We start from the raw sequence: 27,591 nt of genomic DNA on the forward strand, positions 1-27,591 counted from the left end.
TGTTTGTGTGTCTGTGTACAAAGGATTTATGATAATGTTCTCATGTTTCATTTTTTCTCATAGTCGTCTACTGGGTGTCATTACGAAGAAGGATGTCCTGAGGCACGTGAAACAGATGGACAACGAGGACCCGAACTCCGTCTTGTTCAACTAAAGGATGCCGGTCTTATATAAAAAAAAGTATACAACCACGTAGATGATATGATCTATATATTTTTAATTTAATCTATATATAAAGGTATTTAGTGGCGATTGAGAAAGACTAGCCACCATAGAGTAACTAAAAAGATTTTATCAGATGTTTTAATCGACATGTTGTACGTGATAGAGAAATATAAAAGTAATCGCTATTAATGTTGCTCGATGTCATCGTTTTTTATAATAATTATATGCCAAACGTGATTAGTTAATATTACAAGTGGTGCGTTAGTCTTTTAAATTTCCGCTATTTATATTTTAAACAGTTTATTTTACTTTGTATGTGTATTTATGAGGGGTGTTTTAGCCGGATATGGATAAGTGTAGCGATTCATTTATTATTATACCTTGTATAGTCATTACTATCACGTAATAAGGATGTAATCAAATCTACTTTACGTATTTTTAAGGTTTAGCTTTTTTTATAATCGAATTACTAATGAATAATTTAAGTAATTTAATCGCAATGGAAAGTACTCCATAGTAAAAAAATATCATAGAGGTATCAATAGTTATACCAATATCTTTAACTTTGCCCCCTTGTAATCAATGAAATAACGTCAAGGTATGTCTTCGTAAAATAGTCTCGGAATAAACACAAGTCAATTATGAGCCTGGAAAACGATATAGCGTGGATACATGATGTAACGTATACATTCCTAATGAGATTATCGCTTATAACACTATCGGTTACTGGCTTTATTATTTACAATAAATGCAGGTACCTTTTAAAAATCTGGTACCTCAGCTTTTCATATAGTATCGTAACGAAGTATTTTTATGAGATGTATAGAGGCCTATTATTAACGTTAATTTTAAATTAGTTAAATTTAGCTGATTTCTGACTTCCATTGTAGTATTTTTTGTTGCAACTATTGTAATCCCATGAGTCGTCTTCCTTATTACGTATCAGAAGAAGCAATATTTGTCATAATATTATATCTTTGATAGCAATATTTATTTCTTGGAAATTAGTACTAACTGCAAAATCTATTAGAATAATTTAAAGCAATACATAGACATAATAATTAAAACCTTTGCTTATAAACTTTGTACAGCGAGTGAATGGATAAATACCCTCTCTGTCTGTCATCGGTAATTCGTTATTCGTCAGAGGGAGACAGGGTCGTTTAACTCAGCTGCTTTAAAACATTTATTACTGAGGTGTAAACATATAAGAAATGTCATTGCAATATAAATTTACTTTTGTTATTTATTAGTAAACAGTATTCATTAGGGCTACCTCCTGCTTATCTTATATTATTTTTATAACGCTGGTAGTTATTTTGTTGACATTTACTGTCATACAAAGACCATATTTTGTCTGAAGTTCGAGGTGCAGTGTACAGTTACTATTGGCAGCTTTATTGTTAAATAACAATCGAATAGATGCTCTCGTATATATTAGCAATGAATTGATTTTTTTTACACGATAAATTCGGATCTATAAAGCTGTTTGTAATATGGTGTAATTATATAATATATCGGATGGACTCTTGAAGCAACTGCAGAGTAACCAGATGTAATCAGTGTTATACAATACAAATATTTTAGACAATCGATTCTTTTTAATCTTGTATGTACTTTTTTATCTGAATGTTTACATTTTATATAAGTGGCGTTTATTGTAATCAAATATACGTTATCTGATGATGAATAATAATATGTATAATTGTTAAATAACAGCGTAAGAGCATTCGACGAGGTGCCTTACATCGCTTCAGGTCTTAGACTATTGACGTATTCATTATTCAATCGTCGTCTTATTAATAAACGTGTTTACTCAGTACCATCGCTCGTGGTCAAAATATAAAAACGATCGCTTATTGCGTACAATTTATGACTCCTCTTGTAATAAATACTAAAAAATATAAAGATATTACTGAAACCCTCAGCTCGTTAATAAGACGAATTGAATAAAGGAATCTGTGTAGTAAATATAAATGTAAATGGCGTAGAGCGGCCAAGTAATTCTTTAGTCGGCCTGAGATCATATCTGTTTGTGACGTAGAATCGAATATACAACGGCGCAATTTTGCTTGTAGTTGAAAATAATTTAGATATCGTTAAAATAAATAGTTTTCGAAATAAAAATATTTATCCATGAACATTTTAGTTGATTATATTAGATGTTATACATTTCAAGTTTTTTAAAAATATGTATTAAACAAAAAAGTGTACATAATTATATCAGTCGGAGTAAAGTTAGTGTAATTTCGTAGATATAGTTGTGTATAGAGCTTTGCACATGTCTTTGATATTTTACGATTACGTTTTTGTTGTTTTTTATTTGTATAATTTAGTCGTAATATTTCTTATTTATATCGAAATGGTAAAATATTTTTTGTAAATGTACTATCGGCAATGTATAAAAGAAATTGTCAGATAGTATTAGACATCTTAGTTTCACTGTATTTGTAATTGCATAATAAGCTTTTTTATAATTTACTAATACAGCTTTATATGTAAACGTTTGTGATTACACGACACAGTGCAATTAATATGTGATTTATCTTGCAGCTTACTATTTAAATTCACAATATTTAACGTATTAATATACTAATTCTACTTGTAAATATATAAAATATTATTATACACTAATATAATGTAAACTTAGTGTAGCGGATAAATGTCTCACGCTATGTGCTATAGATTGTCATGTAATCAATATCTTTCATTCATAAGAGAAACATATTTTTTGTAAGATGGATACCGTTGGTGAGTATCAAGCGAAACATTAAAATAAAATATATATTCAGCATACACCAACCAGACTTCAAGTGTTATGGACGTGCAATCTCTGAACAAAAAACAACCTTAAATTGCTCTTTATAAGAAAAAGTAACGATGGCTGCGGTTATTCCTACCCTATCCATTGTAAATCGTGATATGAATTTATGTATATAATTCCAGTGTAACGGTAAAACAGTCGTATATCTCTACAGCATCCATCCGATCGCTTGAGACCGATCTGTACCGGAAGTAGAATGATATTCACCGCTGTATAAAAGGACTGATGAAACAATTTAGATGTTTGTAAATATACACTATTATCGTATACACGTAACGCGTTCTACCTTACGCGCACTTTTGTAGAGAATATATATGTATATGATGACTGATGTAACAGCTCTTATGACCAAAATTGTATTGCGATATCTTGGACTTAAGATCCACTTTCCTCTCGAGTGTGTGTTATATGTTAAGATCTTACTATTCGTACAGAATAAAGGCAAATAAAGTGTTCTGCTATTATTTCATTTGAACAGTTATAAACTATGGTGTACAGCCTGCTCAAAAATTTACATGAGTTGGCTTAAATATTTTTTTTATTTTAATTTGAACATGATGCTAGCTATTCCTTCCTTCTTATATTCCGATGATTTAGCAATATAAAGAAACCAGGATTTGACTGCTTTAAATATTTGTAATTTGAGCTCCGAGCTGAGACTCAAGATTTCTTCCCAGAATTCCCTAATAAATATATAAGAAGTTTTAGTTTACTTTATCAAATCTTATTTTGTCTTTTTGCTGGGTTTAGTTTTTTCAGTTGGCTTTGCGAATTAAATGTTTAAAGTTGCAATATTTGAAGTGCTTGAATAAGATTTTAGCAATGCGAGTGAATAAATACCATTTTTCGTAACTAACAAGAGCAAAATGAAACCTAAAGTTCCAACCCTAAGATCTACAAGGCGCTTGCCAAATAGTTTTGTTTACATATTGGAAGAGTTAACATTCCCTATATCCTATATCCCGTATTCCCCATTGTATTTCATTATCAAAAAATCAAATGTTATAATCAGGTGTGCGAAATTAACATAATCGAATAACCGCTCATGCATTGCGATTATTCTTCAAGAATTTTATTTGTATTATTGTGAATATGCAAAAATAATATATATGCTAGCATTGCATTGCGATAAAATAAATAGTAAATTACTATAAAATATAAATTACTTTTATTAAAAAATAATTAATATACTAAATGTCAAAAATGGCTTGTCACGTGCGTTTTTCAAGTTTCGTAATACGCAGATCAGAAGCATTATATAAGACAACATTAAACACTGAAACACTGTGTTAATTTCATTATTATATTTAAACACATGTGAATTAAATTACAAAGCAATATAAATAATAAGAAAAAAATACGACACAAAGAAATATAATCCATGATAGTTTTGTCAATTTTGCTTATTAAATTTGTGATATATTTTGAGCTTAGCTTAGCTTTCAAAGTTAGTCTCGCTTAGATATTTTTTGCTGAATATTTGAAGTGGCAACTCTAAACTAATTAAATTTATCACGTGACAAAGCTTTTGAAGCGGAAATTTATGTTTACTAAAAAAAAAAAACAAATTAACTAACCTGAATAAGACAAAATGTACTTTATTAGAATATAAATTAACAAAAATGGTTACCAATTGAAATATAGCATTTCTCAAAGACAAATGAAGCTACACTTGCCGTCACGAAGTTAGAAAAGTTAATCGTGAATTTTCTTTTTAATATATAAATCTTTATCTACATTTACAACTGCAATTTTTCTATAAAAAAAAAACTTTGATTTTTCTCACGAATTGTGGGGTCTTTTAAAATGCTAACCCTATTATTGACTATATTTCTATACAAATTTAGTATTTTTAGGGACTGCTTACTTATTCAGAAGTACTACACAATTATAGATGTTCATGAATTGTACATATATCCTATTACTAATGAAGTAGGAATAAAGATAAACAAACCTTAGATTTACGTATTTTATGCGATTTGCTACTAGCTCGGCTTTATTGTGCAATACTAGGAGTTTATGATAAATATATCTTTATATAAATAAACGATACGATTACACTTAACTACTTATATCGACTTTCGATTCGATTCACTTCGATATTAGTCCCAGTAATTATGGCAGGCATAAAAAAATCGGTTGCGGTCTCATATTGAAGAGCTCCAGCCGTAGATGTGCAGAAAATTAAAAATGATTCTTGATTGCAATTTGCTAAATTGTTACAATTTAACAAAAAAAATTTAGAAAACGGAAATAAGTTACTTATCTGTAATGTACATGTCAGTACACGATGTTTGAAGACAAAAGATAATGATATCTTTTGTCTTCAAACATCGTGTACTGATTTATTTATTGTATGGATTCAAATAGCCTCCAATAAAATTAAATCGTAGGCTTACACCACAGAAAAACTAAACGATATTCCGTATAAATCTTATGATTACCAGTTTATTATTCGGCAACATTAAGACAAAGTTATCTAGAATCATGTCAAATATAAAATTTCACTTCAGATAAACAAACCTCTTATATATTCGATCTATCTACTGAATATTTGTTTTAATAATGCATTTTAGTCGTTTTATACATTAAATGGTAAAATTTAAATTATAATCTAGCAACTTTAAGGTTTCGTTAAAGGCAACCCTATTGACATTACAGGCGATATATAGCGATGCGTCAACAAAATGGTGATTTATGAAATGCTTTCTAATACGCACTGCTTTAGTTAAACACTTGGATGAATCGCATTGTATCGATGAGTCTTTGCAACTACACATTAAGATTGAGAGGTTTTACTTCGTTATACATTTAAATAAATTATTATTAACCATTTACAATTCCCACAATAATGTTCAATAATAAAATCGAAATATATTGTAATGGACTTTTGGTAGGAATTGATTTATATAGTTCGAAGATAATTTCAAATATCAATAAAAGCATTTTATATTTGAGTCGATACAAATATTTATAAGTTTGTTAAACGATTACGTCTCAGTCTTTATTTGGCGTTAAGCTTATGTGAAGTACTTAATAATGACGATGGCGAATGCTCACATAGTGGACAATAAAAGTCAGATGAGATATTAATTCATTTATTAATTCAAAATACATGTACAACTGGTTATAAACTTTATTATTTGACATCGTTACTAACACGCGTGTGGCGCGAACGGGAAGAGACGATAAAATTAAGCTAATAATAAATACCCTAATTAGTTACAAAAAAAAAAAACTAAAATGAAAAAGTTTATCACAAGAAAAGCGTTGAGTAAATATAGCAATTAAAAAAGAAATTATGCATCATTTGGTACATTTTGCTCAAAGACAAAGGAACGCACTAAGGATAGCCGAGTGACATGAGGGACGAGTTTTGTTAAAGTAAAATGATGGCGAAATCGCAGCGCAGCGTCCTCTCGTACATCGACATCTCTAGCGCGGAACAAGGCCGAGATAGATTCGATTTTCAAGCGAACAATACAATAGGTACCTAACAAAATTGTCGACCGAATTGAAACGACAATAGACATGGAATTTTAAAATGAACTACCGGAAAATCGAACCTACATCTCAGTTACAGTAACAATGGCAGTCTAATTAAAATGTCGATAGCTGATTGCTTCGTTAGTAGACACAGGTCATATGAAAAGAACACAAGGTAACTCGTAAGTGACAATGTAACATTACATTCCTGGAGGCGTTTATTACTGCAATGGTAATTTGTTGTTTCGTGTGTTCGTTCGTACGAGTTTCGAAGAGATAAAAATTGGCTGATACTGATATGTGCGAATGTAGACAACAAAATAAGCACTAGAAAAAAAAATCAAGTATTTGGTTGCGTACACGCGATATCTCGATTTTTTAACATAACAAATTAGTCTATTACCTTTAAGATTACTAAATAACGCATGTAATGTGATCGAAGGCATTCGCCACAACGTCGACAGCGAACACTCGCTGTTCTTCTGCCTTTCGGTAGGACAACTAGCGGGCAGTAGTCAGCACGCAGACCGATGCTTTCATTACACGCCAGGGGAAGTAATATAGGTACTCATAGATTTCGCTAGTTTTATTTATTTTGTTGGTTTCGTTTGCCGAAATGTGTATTGTGCGACATCGCGTGTTATTACAATATCCTAGCTGAGATCAGTAATATGAAAACTAAATGAGTGTTAATTACAATAATATGTACCGTTAGTACAATAATTCACCTAACAATAATTATTTATTTACTAAATTCGCTACACCGTGCGCCGTGCGCCGCAGCGGTCACGGCTCTCAAAAAACGTTAAATTCATATGATATGAAGAATATTTAACTTCTTTAGAAAACTAAAAATAAAATAATAGATACACATTCGTAAAGGATTAGTAAAAAAGACAAAATGGTAACGAGTAAAAAGAAACAATACTGACGATAAAACGATTAAAACAAAACATATTTAATCCATTCAAAGAAGATAAGAATTTCGGTCTAATTGAACTTTACAAATCACGTTCAGCGAGTTACGTCAATGTCGAGAGCTCTTAAGTATGTAATTCTGTCGACAGAGCGTCGGTCACTATAATAAGAGCGCGGTATTCACTTCATACGAATGAGGAAACAATATTAATTCGATCCATAAACTCTTATTTCAATATAAGATCGTGTTTGAGAGCTGAATTGACTTGTATAATTAAATATAAACTACTTGAAACATAATATTCAAACTCGAGGGAGAGTTCCTCGTGGCTTTGTCATGTATTTGATTGCTACATATCTTAACTTACAACGTTCACTGACGGAGCGCAGGAAGCGGAAGGCGACCGGCGTATTGATATTTCTCTTTGAATATACAATTAAAACACAGATTTTTATAACTTGTATATAGACACCGATATTTATCTTAGAATATAATTTTCATACACTTATATAAGCGTAAAACGAACTCCACAAAAATATAACTTCATGTACCTTAAAGACGAAATATATTGAAAACACATTTAAGGCAAAATATTTTTTTTTCTTGATATATAGTATATACTAACGACATAAGATAAATTACATAATACTTGAGATTGATATTTTTGGTTTATTAAATTTGAAGCTCCGATCTCACTTCGTTTCGTCAGAAGCACGGCTCTTATTTGGGAACCAACAATATAATTTATACAGTGATGTAACATTAGGTGCTCGGCTTCAGCGTGTATCAATTATAATATATCTTTTTGTTGAAAATTTCTACGGCTTTCTGGAACGTTCTGGTTTTGGTACTTTTGTAAATGTACTTTGGTTCTGAACAATGAAAACTCGATTCAAGAATGTGTACACAAAGTATACGGATTAATATTAACGGAAGGATAACTTCGAAATGATGTTACGTATTGATTATAACAAAGCTGGGTGTCTGTGTGTGCCTGAGCACAAAGCTGTGATACGCGACGTAGGTATATCGTCCGATAATTCTGTTTTGATGTTTCAGCTGGTGAAGTAGATGCAACTAGTACACACGGCAACATATCATTTACCGAATTCGTCGAACGTAGTGTGATGTTTGTTTGTTAATAACTTAATGCATAAAATAGTTTTAAAATGTAATACCGGGAATGATAGTTAATAATTTATATCAATTCTAGGTCGCTAAGAGTAGGGGTCATTTAGTGCGCGTTATTTGATCTGAGTATATTTGGATGAGTATGTATGAAGTACTATTATCGTAGATGCAGTCTAGTGTATGCGTTGGTTGCGCACATGTGCGCCATCGTTTATATGTCGATGTTAAAGCAGCTAAAGAGAGCTGGGTGGCGCGAGCGGGGGGCGCGGCATCAGCCGAACTCTTGTCGCTGTAGGGATACTGACACCTTGTACAGGCTCTCCATCATGAAGGACAGGTTCTGGGATAGTTCGTTCACCGGCCGAGTGATTGCCACCATATCTAAATAAAAATATACATAAAAATTACAATAAAGTAATACAACGTGTGTGAGCTCTTTATATTTACACTGGCCCTGCGGTGAATTAAGGTTTATGTTGTACGTACCGGGATGTGCTTGCGAAAGTCCTTTACAGTAAACATGTAGCAAGCTCGTTACGTCATCTTCGGGAAGCTCTCCGCGTTCCAGAATCCGTTCAGCGTTGCGTTCGCGAACCAATGCTAGTGCAGCTCCCCATCTTCACATATCACATAAGATATATTAGACAAAAAAAATTATGATTTCTTTATCACTTTGCTAATTAAAGCGGATTATTTAGATCAAAAATTTAGCTTTATATTTCGTAGTCGTACTTTGCGTAGTCATCTTTAGTAAGTGATTACCTCTGTCGTTGTATGAGGTGGAGCAGACGCGCATCGTCGTGCGGCGCGGGCGAATGTTCACCCCAAGAGTCGCCCGCGTGTGCAGTCAGCGCCACTCGCACCGACATTACCGCCGCGCTCATTTCTACACCCTGTAATTTTTTTTTAATGAACGACCTTTCCTTGATAGAAACACGAAACAAACATTAATGTGGTAACGCCTTTGTAAAGATGTTTATTACCATCTCAATTAGTTTCGCCACCCTTACGAAGCTGTTGGCCACCTCTAGAATAGCATTAGCATTTTAGCATTAGCAGCCCGTAAATGTCCCACTGCTGGGATAAAGGCCTCCTCTCCCTTTGAGGAGAAGCATTAGCATCCTTATGTATTATTACTGTTTGTAATACTATTTACCAAACACTAGTTATTTACTAAAATAGTTACAGCAACCCTGACGATACTGTTTACCATCCACTAGAGTAGTGACGACCCTTTCGATAATGTTTACTTGCCTACCATATAAAAGTATTCCAGACCAGCCGTATTAAGTTTAGGTTTTTTTTAATTGTTACATTTTTTAAATAAATCACACAACAATGGAAATAATTTCAAACGATATGTGATATGAATTCCGTGGAAACGAAGTGGAATTGCGCAATATATTATTTACAAATATTCGTATAAAAACTAACATCGGATCAAACATCATTTAAAAAAAAGTGACCATTTTGGTCAATTTATGGATAATAATAATTATGTTTAATATTTTGGTGTCAAACCGGCTCATTACTATTGTAATATTTTTTCTTAACATTTTACACAATCCATACAAAATCGGGATATTTTAATTGCATAATAATACTTTAGCATACATAAAGTTTGATTAAATTTTTATAACATTTATAAATATGTACAAAACAGCTTACGCAACATTACATAAAGGATGAATACCAGTCGCTAACAATACCCGGAATCAGGCATGTTACGTATGTTGAATAATTAAACTCGTCGTTGCGATATTATATTACAGGGTACGGAGGCGACCCGGGCCGAGCCGTGGGCGCGGGGTGGCGGGAGGGGGTTACACGTGCACCCTGTAATACTCTCCCGCCTGCAACACGACTGCAACACGCCTGTGCAAGCTTGTAATCGATACTCCGCCCGGTGGAGATGCACGAGGAGGGCGAATGTTGCATCATACAAGGGCTTTTAATACGTGAACTTGTGACATTCACAAGGTCGGGCCCGACTCGTACCAGTTCCGCTAGCCTCCCTAGTCGTCGAAATTGATGTTGCGTAATACGAGTCCTTTGTTTTAGTAAATTACCTGTACTAATAACGAACTTCCTAAGCAAACACTCAACTAGGAAAATTGGTTTCTTACGTAATTTTTCATTTGTAATATACAGTATTTATAGATATTAATATTTAATTGTGTAAAAAAAATGGGGATTCGGGACTAAGAAATTTTTTAAAGTGAAAATTTTGAATTATTAAAATACAGATATCCTGTTATTTCTAAACGTTACACATACATTTTTCATTCGCTTTTTTTATTGAATTTCTTAGGTCTGGTCAAGGTCATACTATCCATTGGACTTGGAAGAAATAAACCATTCCTTACTTATCTTGCCAGCGCAACATCAACCAAGGTAACTAAGATTTTCCGATCTTAGTGTATGTAATTGCACTGGCTCCGCACCCCTTATTCTGAACAACAACTGAACTAAACGAGTACTTCTGTTTTGCGGTAGAACAACTGTGAGTTGGTGGTACCTTCGCTGACGTAAAATGCTTGCTCAAAGCCATCAAGTATAGTTTAATTTAGATGACAATTCGTAGATTATAAATTAGAAGATTAGCCAGTCGATCTTACCCGGTTGTCGAGGGCTGCGTGGTAGACCGCTACCACCATCTTGTTATTGGTTTCCAGCAGCAGCAGCAGTTGGAAGATCAATTTATACAAGCATCTTCCTGTTTCTTCGGCATTCCGAGACAGCTCAAGAGTCTGTTGGAAAAGATTATATATTTATGTAACTACACACAAAATAGAGAGTGTTTTAGATATTTTAAATGTGGTCTAACACATATCGTTAGCGGCATTTTTAAATGAGACATGTGCCTTAAAAAATCATTTAAAACCTGAAGACTGATAATTACTTTTTAACAACTAACCACTCGACGCCGTTGTGATACATATTCTAACTGCAATTTTTTATTATTAAAGAAACAGACGAATTTACTTGAATGAGTACTTCAAGTGATTACATCGTTGCGAGGAGCATAAAACAGTTTAGGGACGATATCGTTAAAACATAAATTAGGAATAAGGACACGTCAAGAACAGATTTACATATGAGCATACTAACTATACATATTAGTGAATACTAACAGCGCCATTATTTATCAAATTTGAAGATATAAATAATTTATGTTAAATTGGTAATAGTTCTTGTTTTAAATCCTGTTATCCCTCAACAAGACGACAATTATATTTCTGAGAAATATCTTAAAAACAAAATAGCTCTGGCAGTTTTACAGAAATATAAATTTTTTATCCATAAAAAATTAAAACTTAACAACAAGATGGCTAGTTTTTCTATCATATATCAGAAGGGTGTGGCTTATATGTTATATCGATTACATTATAAATACGAAGAACACAAACGAGACAGACATCCATGCGTCTGATATCTCTAAGATTTCAATGGGTACGTCGTTTTTATTTTTTAAATTAACGTTCGTGAATGTTTTTTTAGCAAAGCTGCTTGGTAAAGGGTTCTAGCAAAGTATTATTCATAACCTAAAGGCCGCCCACGTCCCGTCGCTACTCGCTCCTGTGCGTCGACGTATTATACAAAATGGAAGCAAATATTGTGGAACATATTAAATCAATTTTTTTTTACACTTTAAATAAATATATTACTTTACTTTCAGGGATAGTACATTGGACACAAAAGCTTTTGCTTGACTTCTATAGGCGTTCATAAGAAAACATTAATCTATCAATAATTAAAAATACAAATGATCATACGTTGTGCTATGAAGATAGCAAATGATAACAACCGTGTTCATTAGACGCACCTCCAAAGCGTGTTCTCGCCTGTCGAAGTACGTTTCAAGATGTTCATTAATCTCAAGAGCCGCGTATCGCACCGCGTCGCGTACTCGGGCGCAGTCTGCAGCCAGAGGCCCCACCCAGAGTAAGGGGGGCTCTTCTGAGCTGAGTCGTTCCAGAACTGCGGCGAGGTCACCTGAGCCTCCTGAGCCGCCGGACCCACCAGAACCAGACAGTAGAGCACCCTCGCCGCAAACCGAGATGGTCTTCGATGTTACTTCCTAAGAAAATAAAACTTTTTAGCAAACAAAATACAAATCCAAGGCATACATTTCATACATAGGCGCACTTATAATTGTGAAGAATATTTGAGTGCTCGCAAACATTCCTCGCTTACATAATGTCTTATTTATATCTAGTATAGCGTAGTAATTAATGCCATGTTCGTATTAGCTATACGCTCGTAAGACTAATAACATTTATTTATAGCGGCAGTGTTGAGGATCCTTCGACTATCCTTAAAACATTCAACTATACCAAGATGCCATTAATGAAAAAAATGCCATTAATAATCGACATTTATTTTTATTATATTTACTCTCAAGTCCAAACTCTGATTAATTAAGATCCTCCACCGTTTGAAATTGCAGGGACCGTGTTATGATAGCAATATTATTATTAAAACAGTATTATGTAATATTTCATCACAATTGTAACCATATTTGGTAAAGGAATAAGGGGGCCGTGCGGGAGGAGGGTGGCGAGCCGCGTGATTAATTCTATATTTTTTTATTCCAATACCAAATATTATTTAACATGTGAATAGAAAGTACTGCGGTTGCTGAGAAAATAACAGAATGTAAGTACGTACGTAGAAGCTATTGTTTATTTTTTACATAATGCCGGATATGTCATGAAAATTAATCAATTTCATGATTAATATTTCTGTTTAACACATTGACATAATTGACTAAGGATATTGGTATTTTATTTCAGTGTTGTGTAAATAATTTATTTGAACTTTACATATGCGAAAACAATAATTTATACTACTAGTTTTAAACAGTTTTACAACTACGTAAATAAACTAAGACTAAAATGTAATAAGAAGTACAGGACCTTCCGACGGGTACTATTCATTAATAAAGAAAACGATATGACAATTTAATTAATACCTATAGCACGCAGGAATAATGCAAACAAACATACAAGCAAACAAATTCAAGTCTTTAGATAAGTATACCTTCAAGTATAGATTTACCTTTATATTCAGACTTATCTAATTATCTATATTAATTAATTCGAGCAGGTCTACGATCGACACCTATGTACAATTATAGATCGTTAAAAAATAATGTTTTTTAACATTATATATTTCGACAACATATATCCGCCAAATTCGAAATAATCGTATATTTTCATTATAAATCTATATAATTCGATGACATCTGTTCAACGGGCGGCCATGTTTGAAGTTTACGGGTGCGTTCAGAAAGTGAGTACCCAATTAATAATTTCGTACAGCGGTACGGTAAACTCCATGGTAACTTATCCACAATATTTTTTTTTTCTTTTCAATAGATCTACATTTATGAAAAATTTAAATGTTATATGCAAATTAAAGGAAAAACCGTAATTGTATAGTTTTATTTATTTTACTCGAGCGAAGCCGGGTTTTTATCTCCTGATAAATAGTTTTTAAGACTTAAGTCGCAAAAGGTTATGTCAAATATAGTCAATTAAAAGAAAATGTCAAGTTACTAAATAGAAATTACGTTCTGAGAATGTGCAATCTTCAAATTCCTACAATTTCTGGATTTCAAATGTTTTATCAAAACGTTTATGATTGAATTCTTATCGGTATTATTATTCGCTTGCTTTTATTCATATAGTTGCCGTGATGCAATTCATAGAATAGGGATCCCCCGACTCTTGCGCGCAGCTTTGGATTGGTCGCTGTAAATGCGCTGTAGTATTGATTGATAAGCAGAACAAAATTTCCCTTTGTCGGGCTCATACGACACCCACGGGTTGAGGTGGGATGGCACTATTCTATTTTGTGCGAACGATACGGCTTTGATATCGATAACTTATAAAGAATAAAATGAGATACACTTTTCAATGATAAAAAATTAAATATAAAACTTTAATGTCGCCACAAAGTTTCGTTTTGTAAATTATATATTAACGTTGTGAACGTTACATTTACAGAAAATCCGATCTCGAAATTTTACTTTTCGACTCGATCGATTGCGGAGAAGTTTGACTTCCTAGCCTGTATATTGAATATATAACACTTCCTTTATATAATATTGTTCCGCCTTATATGCAAAAAAAATATCCTTAAATAATTGTAATAAAAGCTCTATCTGAAATATGTACTTAATTCTAAGTTTCGTGTACAAAGGTCGAGCTGTTCGCTTCCACACATTAAATAAATGTTAATAAAACCTTTTGTGTTGTTAATATCTAATAATCGGTTTAGATGGCAGACAACATGATGCCGGATTTATTGTAACTACGTGTACCGTACGACCGGACTTAATACGTATTAGTATAATGTTTATAGAATACTTCTAGTATGTATTTAAAACTTTAATTTTCTCGCGGTAAATATATTCTCATATACATTATATAAACATTTAAAAAATATAAATTACTTAAAAGTTTTTGTATATTGCAGTTTTGGGAAGTTATGTTGCTACTTAAACGTAAATATTGTAAAAAGAAAATTATAGCTTATAATTTCCAAGCACATTGATATAGCGGATACCATAAAAACGTTGGGAAAAAATCATCGATGATGGGCTTTCTGTTTTTTTTTTGAGATGGCTTAAAACTTATTCTACTAAGCTGTTTCGAGCATAAACACAACAATACAAATGTAGAATATTTTTCTTTAATACATGCAAGTCGACACACGAGACCAATATTATCCATAAGAATTGAGCAACTGAAAAATCATGATGCTTGCCCGAGCGTGAGCCCGGGATATACCAGTGGTACCATTTCACCATATCACAAGTTGGCTTATCGTTGATTTAAGAAATCGAGTATTCCTTACTAAATTTATAATATAATTTAATTTTAAGGTCATCTTTTAAGATTTATATCAAATAGCATCATCACCTGTATAGAAGAAACAATAAAATATAAATTTGTTAGGTTGAAATTTACGATATGTTTCATAAAAAATAAAATTAAAGTCAAAGTACCTTGAGTACTGTATGCAGTCTGTGCACGAGGGCCATGGGGGGCAAGTGTGCTGCGTGCCGTAGCAGCGCCGCCACCGAGCTGCGCCATGCGTCGCGTACCACCGTACTGCCACCCGTCGCCACCAGACCACCAGGTGTCGCTACCACTGCGCCACCTACCGCACTCGGCACCGGAGTCACGTCACCACGTTCACCTGGTTTACGAGATACCAGATAATTTATGAATTCGATTATACATATAAATGTATCGTATATTCGTCGAATATCTCGTGGCACTAACACCAAATAAAATACTACACATTAATAATAAAAAATGTACAGAGGAGCTAAAATAACTGATGGAAAGTCAGCCATCATCTATAGACACTACGAAGACTGTTCGGAATATTAGCAATTCCTTACTCAACTAAAATTTTATTTTCACAAGTCACATGTATATATAGATGTAGTGAATAATCCTTTCCTTTCGTATTTTCTCGGAAATGTTCGTTTTTGTCTTACTACTTCACTCGCACTCAGTACCCATCGAGACAACGTAGGGAACGGTCGCATTGCAAGAGGAAGTATCTATATAGAGTAGTTAATACCACAGAAATATTTTGTTGATATTTATGTTAGATTTTGTGATAAACTTCATGGATTCGTGTACTAATGCAGGCCACCTATATTTTGATATACTTTTTACATTTTACTCTTGTCTGTCATTTTTGTAAATAATAAACATTGATTTTATTCCATCCACATTAACAAATCATATTTATTTATATTAATTTCTCTGCTGGTATTTTTTGTTTTATGTTGAGGTGTCTTTTTTGTTATGTCATAGTATTTTTAATTAATTACAAAAAATTATTGTTATAAAAAGATCTGCAAAATCCTACTGTAGTTTTGACTTATAGTTAGACTTTTGGGGTTCCAATCCTTATAGAATCATTAGATCATCTCAACCGGAATTTGGTTTTTATCAGTGCGTTTTATTGAAATAAAACGTCCTCGGTAACTAGTTATATTTTTGTTTACCTAACGAATTCTTTATATTATAGAATCGTGGTGGTTTTAACATCTCATTGTAATATACGTCAAACGGGCAGTTTGACATTTGACATTGATAAATAAAGTATGCGATTTATTTGATACCTACACGTAATTTAATAATACAGTAATTCATAGACACATCAGCGCCATTCGGGTGTTATCGTTGTTCCGAGTTTTGCCGATAGGAAAGGATTATTCACTACATCTGTACATGTATGTATTTATTTAATATACATGTGTTATTAGAAGCTATGATTTTCATCACATATCTCACCATCAGGTTCGCCGCTGGAGGCGCTGGAGAGCGAGTGTGCGCGCGCACGTAACGCAAGCTCATGCGCAGATCCAGCGTCGCCATCCCCACCTTCTCCTCGTCCTCCTTCTTCCCATCCACCTTCCTCATCCGAGGAGTCCTCTTGACCCTGCATTCAAATAATAAAATATCTATGTAATATATCAGTGACTGACTCATTACGAGATCTCCGAAACTACAGATCCGATCGACTTGAAATTAGCATAGTACTACTTTCTCGACGTAGACGCTCACTAAGAAATTATTTTTGGAATTCAGGGACTTCGAAGATGGGAAGGGGCTTTCGTTTTATGCTCATTTTGTTTAAAACTTTAACGTATATGCATTTTTTTATATTATAAAACAGTATTGTTTTAGTTTGTAAAATTTATTAGGTTTATGAAATATATTGTTTAGATAAGACAGACTGTTTAAATGGTTTGTGAGCAAATACGTTAGGACATTATTGATATTGTATTCTTTGAGTGAACTTCCTGGAAGAATAATATACAAGTTATTTAAGTGATCTTAGGGATTACTTACAGTTTTCGTGTGATGCTGGTGATCATTGTGCTCGTGGGGCTTGCTGCGGTGGGGCGGAGGACTGCGCTCGGGAGCTCCGCCCTCTTCGCGTTCCTCGCTTAAGAGACGACGACGGACGCCCCAGTTGAAGTTATCGGAGCTCTCACCCTGATTGAAAATATAACATTATGATATACACGTAGGCACAAAATGTATAAAAAAAACCGTATTTAGTATCAAGTCAAACTAACTTAAATTTATAATGAAAGCTTAGGAATTGTTTTAATAACTATAAATACTGACCTCGATACTCTCACTCTCGTACTCTAAAAAGTCGAAGTCTTTGAAGACTCCGAAATGATCCGTCGGCGGAGCGCCGCCAGACGGCTCGTTTCCTGGCGTACCTGACACCTCCTCCAGGGAAGATGCCATAGAGGACTCTCGCTCTAACAACTCCGAACTTTGACTGAAGATCACCTGGCAACATTTATAAATAAAAACTTTTATAAAAAACCGACGAAAATTGGGCGAGATCGCTTATATGTTACATGACGCTGTGTATCAAAAATTGGAATGGCGAGATTACGAAAGTCGAACCCACCTTATTCATAACTGAATTATTATTTTACATTATGTTTTTACAGAAAATCTAAAATTATATGTTAAAAACACAAACACACAATGATTCATTTGAACTAATCCGTCGATAAACATGTTGTTAAGCCTAAGTAGTGATGTGACACCGTATTTTTGTGCGAAACAAACCCGGTAAGCAACACTACGAACTGTTTTTTTTCAATGAAAACTACATTGGGATACGGAAAAATACAAAAAAATATATCTAAAAATATATATCGGAGATTAAAATTGTACAAGAGAGATAATATGACGATTGATATAAAAAAAAATAAAAAAATTACAGTGGGTATCAACGAATTAATCTTTTTGAAAAACTATTGTTTATTCTGCAATATTTAATCGAGTTTTTTAATATGTGTTTAAATCGAAGCTTTCTTATTATCTGTGCATCTTGAAGCATTTTAAAGACGTGTATATTTTAGTGCACAGTGCATTTTTACTGTCGATATTATTTATTGCTTAAATAACGAACGAAGTATTCGATAATAGTAAAAATAATTAGCTCGTATATGTCGGGAGAAGGATTGTACCTGAAATTTGGATAACAACACTATACTTACAAAGTCTTTGAATACCTAAAGGGTATAGCAATGCCGTGGTTGGATAATACTAAAGCAACTATAGCAAAGAATATTTCATGACAAACATTTCAAAAACACACATTTGTACATGTACATGTAGCGGCTCGCGTACTGGGTGTGTGACCGAGGCTATCCAAATTATATTTTATAACCAATGTCGATAATTAACGATGAAAATATCTGCATTACTAATAATGCCTAATATGAGAGAATATATCTAAAACATACCAAATAATTTTGAAGCATTTGAGGTCTATAAACAGTATTATGGCTATGTTGATATTAAGAACTCTTAACTCTTAAGAACTTTTCTAAGCTTAACAATTTAGATAGCAACGAAGTAACCAGCTCAAAAAAATTACCTAAATTTACTTTTAAATAGAAAAATAGCACAACAGTGTAATTTAATATGTCGTAGTTAAGAGGCAGTCAGTGAACACCCAGTACGTAGTATGCTATGACGAAAGACAGCACGTTATAATGAGAAGTGTAAAGCTATGGCACGCCGTCTCCCAGAGTTCAGGTTTTGGGCCGTTCGGGGTGATATAAGAATGAGATCTCTGTTATATATCTGAACCTCAAGTATAGCGTGGTGTCGTGCGTAAGCGTATGTTTAAAACAGTATGTATCAGCGTTACCTTTGAACATAAAGTGGTAATTAAATCGTCCTATACGCAGCCAAGGATAGAAATATTAATTTTATTATATTCTGAACATCGTCATCTTGAGTACATAATCGCCGGGCGCACGAGAACTAAGTACACACATCATGCTTTGTACAAGTTTCTTTTCTAACATATGTATTGGAAATTAATTTATATTATACATTAAATACATAGTGCGGTGTTTGCTTACAGATGGACTCTTCGGCAGGCCCACCCTCTGGCCGCACGTGGTCAGGAGATTCACGAGACATTCACGGACGCGACTCTGTGGGACGAATATTAAACATTATCAGGAACAGTAAAAAATTTGAACACGTATAAGTCAATTATTATCACTAACTGTAGAAAAGTTGAACACGTTGATATCAACAATTATTATTTCTTACACCAAAAAGCATTTAACTACAATCAGGGCGTTTTGTAGTTATTTAGTTAATCACTGTAAACTGGGAAAACTTGATCATAATGTTCTTATGACTAGATGGCGTTTTTTAGAGCTGCCCTGGAGTACGTGCTATGCTTGGACGTGAGATGGCATTGGGAAAGTATCCAAGTAAATTAAGTTATTACGTTTGTAAAACTACATTTATATAAATTTCAATTATTGTGTATTAAAATGTTTAAATTCTTCTGAAAGCTTTATGATATTATGATCAAATATTAATATTTAATTTATATAATTAAAATATAAGCCCACCAGGGAGAACTTTGCGAACGAAAACGAGTTTGCCAAATTTTATTTTGTACAAGAATAGAATCGACTGCCCCGATCCCAAACTAAATATTTTTATACTTTACGTTTGCAGATGATAAGTTTCAGATATGAAAGAGGAGTTCACCTGCGACATCCAAGGTCGTTTCCACCCGGAAGCGAGAGCGTCTGCAGGAGAGAGCGAGAGAGAGCGACGCGGCGAGGCCGCGCTATGAGGTTGAGTAGCATTCGCCCCGCTCGTCTCAGCTCCCACAACGGTGGACGCGGAGCCTGTCATTGACGAACCTAGCACAAAATATATTATAAATACAATCCTAAAACAAGATAGTATAGACCTCTATATAAGAGACTTAATTAACTTCAAAAATTGTAAGTTCTACTACTACTCATAAAATAATTTTAAGTTAAAATTCAATGAGATAGAATATTAAGGCCACTAAACGGTAGGAATTGAAATATTTATAATGTACAATATTAAAATGCACCTGTTTATTAACATCACAACCCGTTGCCATTATAATAATACTTGATAACTTTAATGAGTATTTCGTCACGTGATTTGTTAGGATCTTCATTGTTTTCAATGTTACTCGTTTTACAGAATATGTTAACGAAGTGTATAAATACTATTATACCGATGATTTATTGATAATTAATTATTCTTAACCCTACAAATCTCTCTCTCATCTCTTGAGCCGAGATGGCCCAGTGGTTAGAACGCGTGCATCTTAACCGATGATTTCGGGTTCATGCCCAGGCAGGCACCACTGAATTTTCATGTGCTTAATTTGTGTTTATAATTAATCTCGTGCTCGGCGGTGAAGGAAAACATCGTGAGGAAACCTGCACGTGTCTAATTATTTTAAGGTAAAATTTCATGGACTATGTCGATGGAAATTGGTTTTAGTAAATGTATAATACCTTTATCGGGTGTGACGCTAGAGGCGTTAGAGAGCGAGCTGGGTCCAGTGGCAGGATGACTGCCACTCTTCGGTAAGTATTTGCGACCAATCACTGGCGTTTGGGAGAGGTCGAAGGTGAAATCCATTGTACGGCCCGGAAGTTCCTGTGAACGAACGAATATTTGTTTTATACAAATATGAAACAAAATGAAATACAATAATGTTGCCAGCGCACAAGTAAGGCAAATTGGACAAAACGGCTCGTATTACTTGAACTTATTACTTTTTAATTAATGGCGAATATTAAAATTTTATTCAAAATCGTACATCATATAATATCGAATAATATTATTTTAATGCAAGATAAAAGTGTACAGTGATTGTATTCAGTACAATCTGACGATCCATTTGTACATGACAATTAATTCCGGGAAATAACAAAGGCATATCTATAAGCGAATATCTGTTTTAATGTTAACGAATACAGCACATAGTTGTTAATACAATAAATATTCAAAAGAATATACTGACTAATTTGAAACGCTAATATTACATATTTCTCGATAATTTTAAAAAACATGACTTAAATTTTTTTATTCAACAACACTATGTATGGATACATTTACGTTGCCAGATACGGAATTTAAGGAGAGTAAGTAAAATATATATACTTAAGATTTGGTCATATCCGGCACAATGTACCAGCGCAGCGCTAATAGAAAACCGCATGCAATAACGAATTTTAAAATTATGCATAAAAACGTATATCTCCTCCTTTTTTAAATATTATGTTGTTACGTATGGTAAATTTGATACGACAAATAATAAAAAAAACCTCCAGCTACCTTTTTGCCGTGTAAGTCGGTATCCAGTACAGAGGAGGCGTGGTCCCAGTGTGGTGGTACAACGAGCGTGGAACATCGGGTCACCACCAGTTTCAAGATCTTCATAGCTTCTTTATAGTTATTACCGTCTTGCTGCGCGTCAGGATTATGTAACGAAAAAGAAATAAGATTATTCATTACATTTGTTTTATTTTATTTCGGAAACAATAGTTTTAATTACTGACAAGATCGCCATATGGAATATTATACACAGACAGAAATAAAAATCGTAAACATATTGAAAAAAAAAATATAAAACTTAATGATATCATGACAATATTAAATAAATAATTTGTCGTTATTCATATATACTCCCAGAATGAGTCGACTTAAATTATCAAGTAAAAAACAAATAGAACAAATTTCTTCTACATACTTGTATTTTGTACGGAATTCGACAACCGCATAATATTTATTTATTATAATAAAATACAAATATGTGACAGTATTCTCATAATGTTGTCTTAGATTTTCGCGATTATTACACATTGAAATAAAACTAGTTTTTTAACGGATTTAATCGCGTATATTAATTATTTTATTTTAACATCCCGACGTTTCGAGCACTTTGCAGTGTTCGTGGTCACGGGCAGACTGACACGGACAGTTAAAAAACTAGTTTTATTTCAATGACAGTATTCTCATTAAAAAAGATCAATAAATGAGGGCACTTTTAATGATTAAGATAAATTTCAATTTTTTGGCAAAATCGACATTCTCGAATACAAAAAAAAAACTCCTGTGTCTTTGTAGTTATGTACTTACGTCGATAAACTTCGCAACAGCGCGCAACAGGTCCGCATTGACCGGCTGAGCGGCCGGCGCGTTCAGCTCCACGTAGTACAGCATGCAGTGCAGGATCGACAGCACGTGCAGCTGCAGAGTCACTGAACCCTGGGAAATTCACGATTTTCATTGGTTCTTATTAGGAATTAACACTGATATAAAATAAGAAAACATTTTCTACGACTACAGATATTAATCATTATTTTTGTTTATGATTATGATAGACGGAATATGCTATTTAGTTATATATATATATATATACGTTGCATATTTTTGAGATATAATATTCAAAAATATCTATAGAATAATCTTCGATGGCATATTTTAATAACCATTAAATAATATATAACATTTTTTTTGTTTTCTTTTAAAACTTAAATTATTATGTTCAAACAAATAATTTTAAGGATTTATCTGTAAATGCTATTTCCGTTTATAATTTAAAATTTGGACAAGTATCTCAATATATGTTACGAGATATATATAAATACCGCATAAAGTCACATTATAATAAATATCATTGCTCACTTTTTCCAGGACTTCAACAAGGAAGGCCAGCATCTGCAGCGAGAGGTGCGAGTACGTATCCCACAGGTATTTCACGACGCACTTAGTCCACTGGAAGCTCTCTTTGCTGAAGGTCCTCCGGGAGTACAGCGTCATCACCGTGCCGAGGTTCTCTAGCTTTTTACTCTTTTCAGCTGTAAACTAATGAAATGGATAATATACTAAAATTAATATTGTCGGTAACTTGAAAGAATACATATTTATATATTTGTAATTTTACTTCATATTATTTATACTGAACGACAAAGCAACTTTCGAATATTTTTTTGTATTAGAACAAATAATTTCTCCAATTGACATACCTGTGCGATGTGACAAGCTGCGCGTACGCAGAGTTCATTGGCTTCCTCATAGTGCAATAACATATAGGGCAACAATGCCACTACGGTCATGGGGAAGGCGAGAGACTGCGTGGGGTCGATGACCGGCAGCTCGAGGAGCGGGATCATATCCACCAAGACACCAACAACCGGCTCGTACGTGTTCGGATGGGTGCAACCCTGGCGATATTAGACATAAGCTATTATTAAAAACAGTTGATCTAACAAAACGAAATGTTTATGATTTAATTTTGTAAATAAATTGAACAGTACATGAAGCATTTCGATAAAAAAAAAACATTAAAACCGACACTAAACAGCTTCTTTTAGAATCTGAACTAAGATTGATTTACCTAAAAACAAAAACTAACCTTTAGCAGCAGCGAGTGTAGCGATGATGGTCCATGCGTTCCGTGGGCCTGTGTTCGATCCAGGCGCTCCCTAGCATCCGGCCGGTCTAGCGGTAGACGAGCCATGACCCTCGAGAGGAGTCTCACACCAAGTAGAAATTCATGCTCGTAGTCAGATTCCAGGAGTGAAGCGCCGACCCAGAACAGTGTAGCGAGGATCGTCAGCTTATCGTCCTAACGAAAGTATTTTTATTCTTAATTGTATAAAATAAATAGTGAGTTATATATAATAACAAATTTTAGACGACGGCAGGTTTAATTAAGCATAATGACAGAAGTTTTTAAAGGCTCTGTCGGTTACACACTGTGAAAAATAAAATGAAGCCTGCATAAAAACATAATTATTTTTACTCTTATTATTTTCTTTCATATATTGAGAATCACAGCTACTCAAACTGTGTAAAATTGAAATGCGTTCCTTTAAACGTAATAATAATATTAGTAAGATCAATCAACAAACCTGTGTCGCGGTGTCGCCCAACAGTTTGAGTGATTGTGCAGAACGCGAGCGACATAAATTCGAGCAAACGCCCTTTGTCGATTCGCAGGGTCGGGTTCGTGGTTCTGCGATTTAAGATTGGTCATATTGTAACAATATAATTAATCTCTTGATTTCCAAAGCCTTAAGTTTATTTATATTTACTAACACGTTGTAATTATATCGTACACCAATTACGTACGTTGCGAATATCAAAATCATATTAAAATTAAATTGTCAAAACGAAAAGTCGAGCAAATATTGCGGAAAATATTTTTTATGTACGCGCACGTATGAATTTGGGTGTGCGCAAGGAAAAATTACCTTCCTTATATTTCAAGATGGTCTTAAAACTCGACTTTACATTTACATGTTCTATGACAAGAACGCGGTAGTTAAATATATACATTTAACATATATTTAATGATATAACGCTTTTACCGTGCGGTTGCTTCTCCGCGGAGGGCGGGGCGTTGCTCTTGCGAACGCAGTACGACACTGAGTAGCTTGTACTGCGCGTGTGGTTGCTGACGCATCCGACACACACTCCCGGCGATCTCTTACCTAAAACGCGACAGTCTTGTTAGAAATACGATTACTCTGACCACGTAGATGAAATACGTGGTTTTGAATCAAATATCGAAGGTTGAAATGACACTGAAATTACGTTGATGTATGTTTCTAGTAGTTACTAGTTGACGATAATGACATTGAAGCTACGTGATGATAGAAAGAGTAGGAAATCTGTTTGTTTCGGGAATCAGTTTCAAACTAAAAGTAGACACTTGTTCAGCAATTTTTTGTGTCCAAGCTGACCATATTTTTTTATTATTATTTATATATTTGCTTTTTTATCATTATCTATAAGTAAAACTTCTATGTCAAATTAAAAATTAAGTTCGTAATACTCATTTAGAAGTTTCATTTTTATTATATGAGAAAATGCTACTCATTTATATGTTATAACTGCTACTAAAGTATTCTCTGTTTGCTCACCCGCAGCATATACGTTTCCGTTTGGCTGTGGTCCGCCATCTTTGTTGTTCAAATTTGGTGTGCTCTTGAATATGTCACGCATGTAGTCTAGCGGTCTGAAGTTCGACTCCAGCGAATCAACGGCCGCTTCCAATGTCAGGAGAAGTTCAGTCACATAGCCCTGCATGTCCTCGCCCTGTTCAGCGACAGTTTCCACTAAGCGGGAAAGAATGTCGGAGACCATCCGACCTGTCATGGCCACGCCGATGAAACGAAATACCTGTAAAAATTTTATTTGTAATTTCGTTTCTAGTTAAGCAATATTCATATGGTAGCTGATAATTAACTATTGCAAAAGGCAGGCTCAATGTAATGACTTAGGAGACATTATTTGAATTAAGGCACAAGATAAGCTTCTTAGCGCTGTTACTGACAATTACTCAATACAAAAACCCAATGATCGATATGGTTTTTTATAGTTTTATTTCATGATATAAAATTACAATGAATAATGAAGTTACCTGTAAAGATCTCCCCGCGTAGTGTCTGGAAGGGCACGACAGGCCCAGCTGTAAAGCGGTCTGCGCCCAGCGCTCCGATATTAGTGCGTGAGGCAGAGACTCACGAAAAATCCGAAGTGCGTGACGAAGAAGCGTCGCCATCTGCTGACAACTGCGGAGACTCCACACTGAACGACAAACATACAGATTATACACAGACGTAGCGTTGATCAATCAGTAGTGCTCTGAAACGGTAACGATGCATTATAAATCAGTAATGACGGTCAATAATGGTTCTTTTGTAAATCAACTAAAACGCTCGATGAACGCTTTCTTATGTACCTTTAGCAGTGATGTCTTCATATTGCCACAGTGGCATGTGCGTCGGTCTACTCGCTAAGTAATGAACCATGGACTTGATGACGTCAGCTACAGGGAGCTCCGCTGGCGGCGCTTCTGGCTCCGCTTCGGGTTCTTGTTCCGCTTCGCCAGTTACTATAACTGGCAGCGAGGGATAATTGTCTGTTTCACCTGTATTAGTTAAAAGTATTGGTTATACAATTATGCCTTTTATATATTAAAATACGAATATCAATGCAAAAAAAAACAAAACAAGATGAAGTGAAGAGTTCTCTTTGCTTAATATGTTAAATATTGTAAGATTAATGGATCGCTTCCAACATTATCAACTTTACCTAAAATATATAATTGGTGCAATTTCACCGATGTCAACAAAATAAGTAGAGGCTTATAGTAGTTTACCTTCGGGGGTGACCTGCGGGTCGGAGGACAGTGAGCGCACGTGCGAGCGCGGCGAGTGGGCGCACTGAGGGAAGTTGTCGAACACTGCGTCTGGTTCTGTCATACATATGTTCCTCTTACAGAAATGATAATAGTAACAATGCATGTTATAATACTTCAAAGTTTAACGGTAGATCTTTAAAATTTAATAGTTCCTAATTGTGTGTTGGTTTAAAATACAACAAAAGAATGAAGTTTCTACATATATACATAGAGATACGGGTTAGAATCGTTGGTTCGCCGATCCCATAGCACACAATTAGTCGTCAACGACTTATATGTTTCCAAATTCCAAAAAGAGTTTACGCCAAGAATCCCATTCCGCTGACGTTTCGACCGCACCTCGTATTTTTTACTCAAGCAGCAAAAAATAATAAGTTTTTTTGGATTTTTTTATGGAAATGTTATAATTATTATCATATAGCTGATACGTTTTTGCAGTATCTTATTGTAATAACGTGTTCGATAAGACAGCGCCGCCTGTTGTACTTGGACGGTACTATGCCGGAAAACTTTATGCGAGTGTCAACAACAACTAAACTAAGTTTCAACTTCATCGGTCAAACAGTTTCGAAGATAGTCGTCGCAAACAGATATATCAACATCAATTTCTATTCAATTTCTCTGTATGCGTTGCGAATTATATTCTCTTTAATTTTTGGAAGTAATTGACTTAAACGACTAGCCCGCCTGTTATATGTATTTTAAGGAGTAACTCGCGCAAAAACTTTTTATTGGACAAAATAATTGGTACTAAGGAAAAATATAATTTATAAAAACAAATGAGAATCAGACAATTAACATATTATAATATACATTTTCTCTTACAATTACAAAACTAAATCCTTTGTAAAAGCACCAACAAAATGGTATCGTGCGATGTTATTGCTTACTTAATTCAAAGGAATATACGTAAATCAGCACATGATCACGTAGTCAGCCGTGACAAAAGTTATCAATCAAATCAAAATATACTTTATTC

General features: G+C 34.1%; 2 protein-coding genes across 7 annotated transcripts in view; one reads left to right on the plus strand and one right to left on the minus strand.

Moving 5' to 3' along the window:
- LOC125075767 (H(+)/Cl(-) exchange transporter 5) overlaps positions 1-3,444 on the plus strand; it is a 28,127-nt gene extending 24,683 nt beyond the window's left edge. For all 4 annotated transcript variants that reach the window (XM_047687497.1, XM_047687498.1, XM_047687499.1 and 1 more), the window contains one exon: positions 64-3,444. In XM_047687497.1, the coding sequence (XP_047543453.1) occupies positions 64-154 (91 nt within the window). In that variant the 3' untranslated portion in view covers positions 155-3,444. The remainder of the gene's footprint in view (positions 1-63) is intronic.
- Positions 3,445-8,325: 4,881 nt separating this feature from the next.
- Positions 8,326-27,591, minus strand: part of LOC125075804 (protein furry) — a 112,568-nt gene continuing 93,302 nt past the window's right edge. For all 3 annotated transcript variants that reach the window (XM_047687573.1, XM_047687574.1, XM_047687572.1), the window contains 23 exons: positions 26,571-26,666; positions 26,151-26,339; positions 25,830-25,996; positions 25,330-25,588; positions 24,775-24,897; positions 24,316-24,419; positions 23,817-24,029; positions 23,428-23,625; positions 23,087-23,266; positions 22,538-22,666; positions 21,734-21,865; positions 20,908-21,052; positions 20,114-20,271; positions 19,465-19,539; positions 17,693-17,866; positions 17,411-17,557; positions 16,850-16,997; positions 15,541-15,734; positions 12,352-12,606; positions 11,144-11,275; positions 9,288-9,418; positions 9,012-9,142; positions 8,326-8,906 (listed from right to left, as the gene is read on the minus strand). In XM_047687573.1, the coding sequence (XP_047543529.1) occupies positions 8,797-8,906; positions 9,012-9,142; positions 9,288-9,418; positions 11,144-11,275; positions 12,352-12,606; positions 15,541-15,734; positions 16,850-16,997; positions 17,411-17,557; positions 17,693-17,866; positions 19,465-19,539; positions 20,114-20,271; positions 20,908-21,052; positions 21,734-21,865; positions 22,538-22,666; positions 23,087-23,266; positions 23,428-23,625; positions 23,817-24,029; positions 24,316-24,419; positions 24,775-24,897; positions 25,330-25,588; positions 25,830-25,996; positions 26,151-26,339; positions 26,571-26,666 (3,590 nt within the window). In that variant the 3' untranslated portion in view covers positions 8,326-8,796. The remainder of the gene's footprint in view (positions 8,907-9,011; positions 9,143-9,287; positions 9,419-11,143; positions 11,276-12,351; positions 12,607-15,540; positions 15,735-16,849; positions 16,998-17,410; positions 17,558-17,692; positions 17,867-19,464; positions 19,540-20,113; positions 20,272-20,907; positions 21,053-21,733; positions 21,866-22,537; positions 22,667-23,086; positions 23,267-23,427; positions 23,626-23,816; positions 24,030-24,315; positions 24,420-24,774; positions 24,898-25,329; positions 25,589-25,829; positions 25,997-26,150; positions 26,340-26,570; positions 26,667-27,591) is intronic.

This window comes from Vanessa atalanta, chromosome Z, assembly GCF_905147765.1.
Source record: "Vanessa atalanta chromosome Z, ilVanAtal1.2, whole genome shotgun sequence".
NCBI lineage: Eukaryota > Metazoa > Arthropoda > Insecta > Lepidoptera > Nymphalidae > Vanessa > Vanessa atalanta.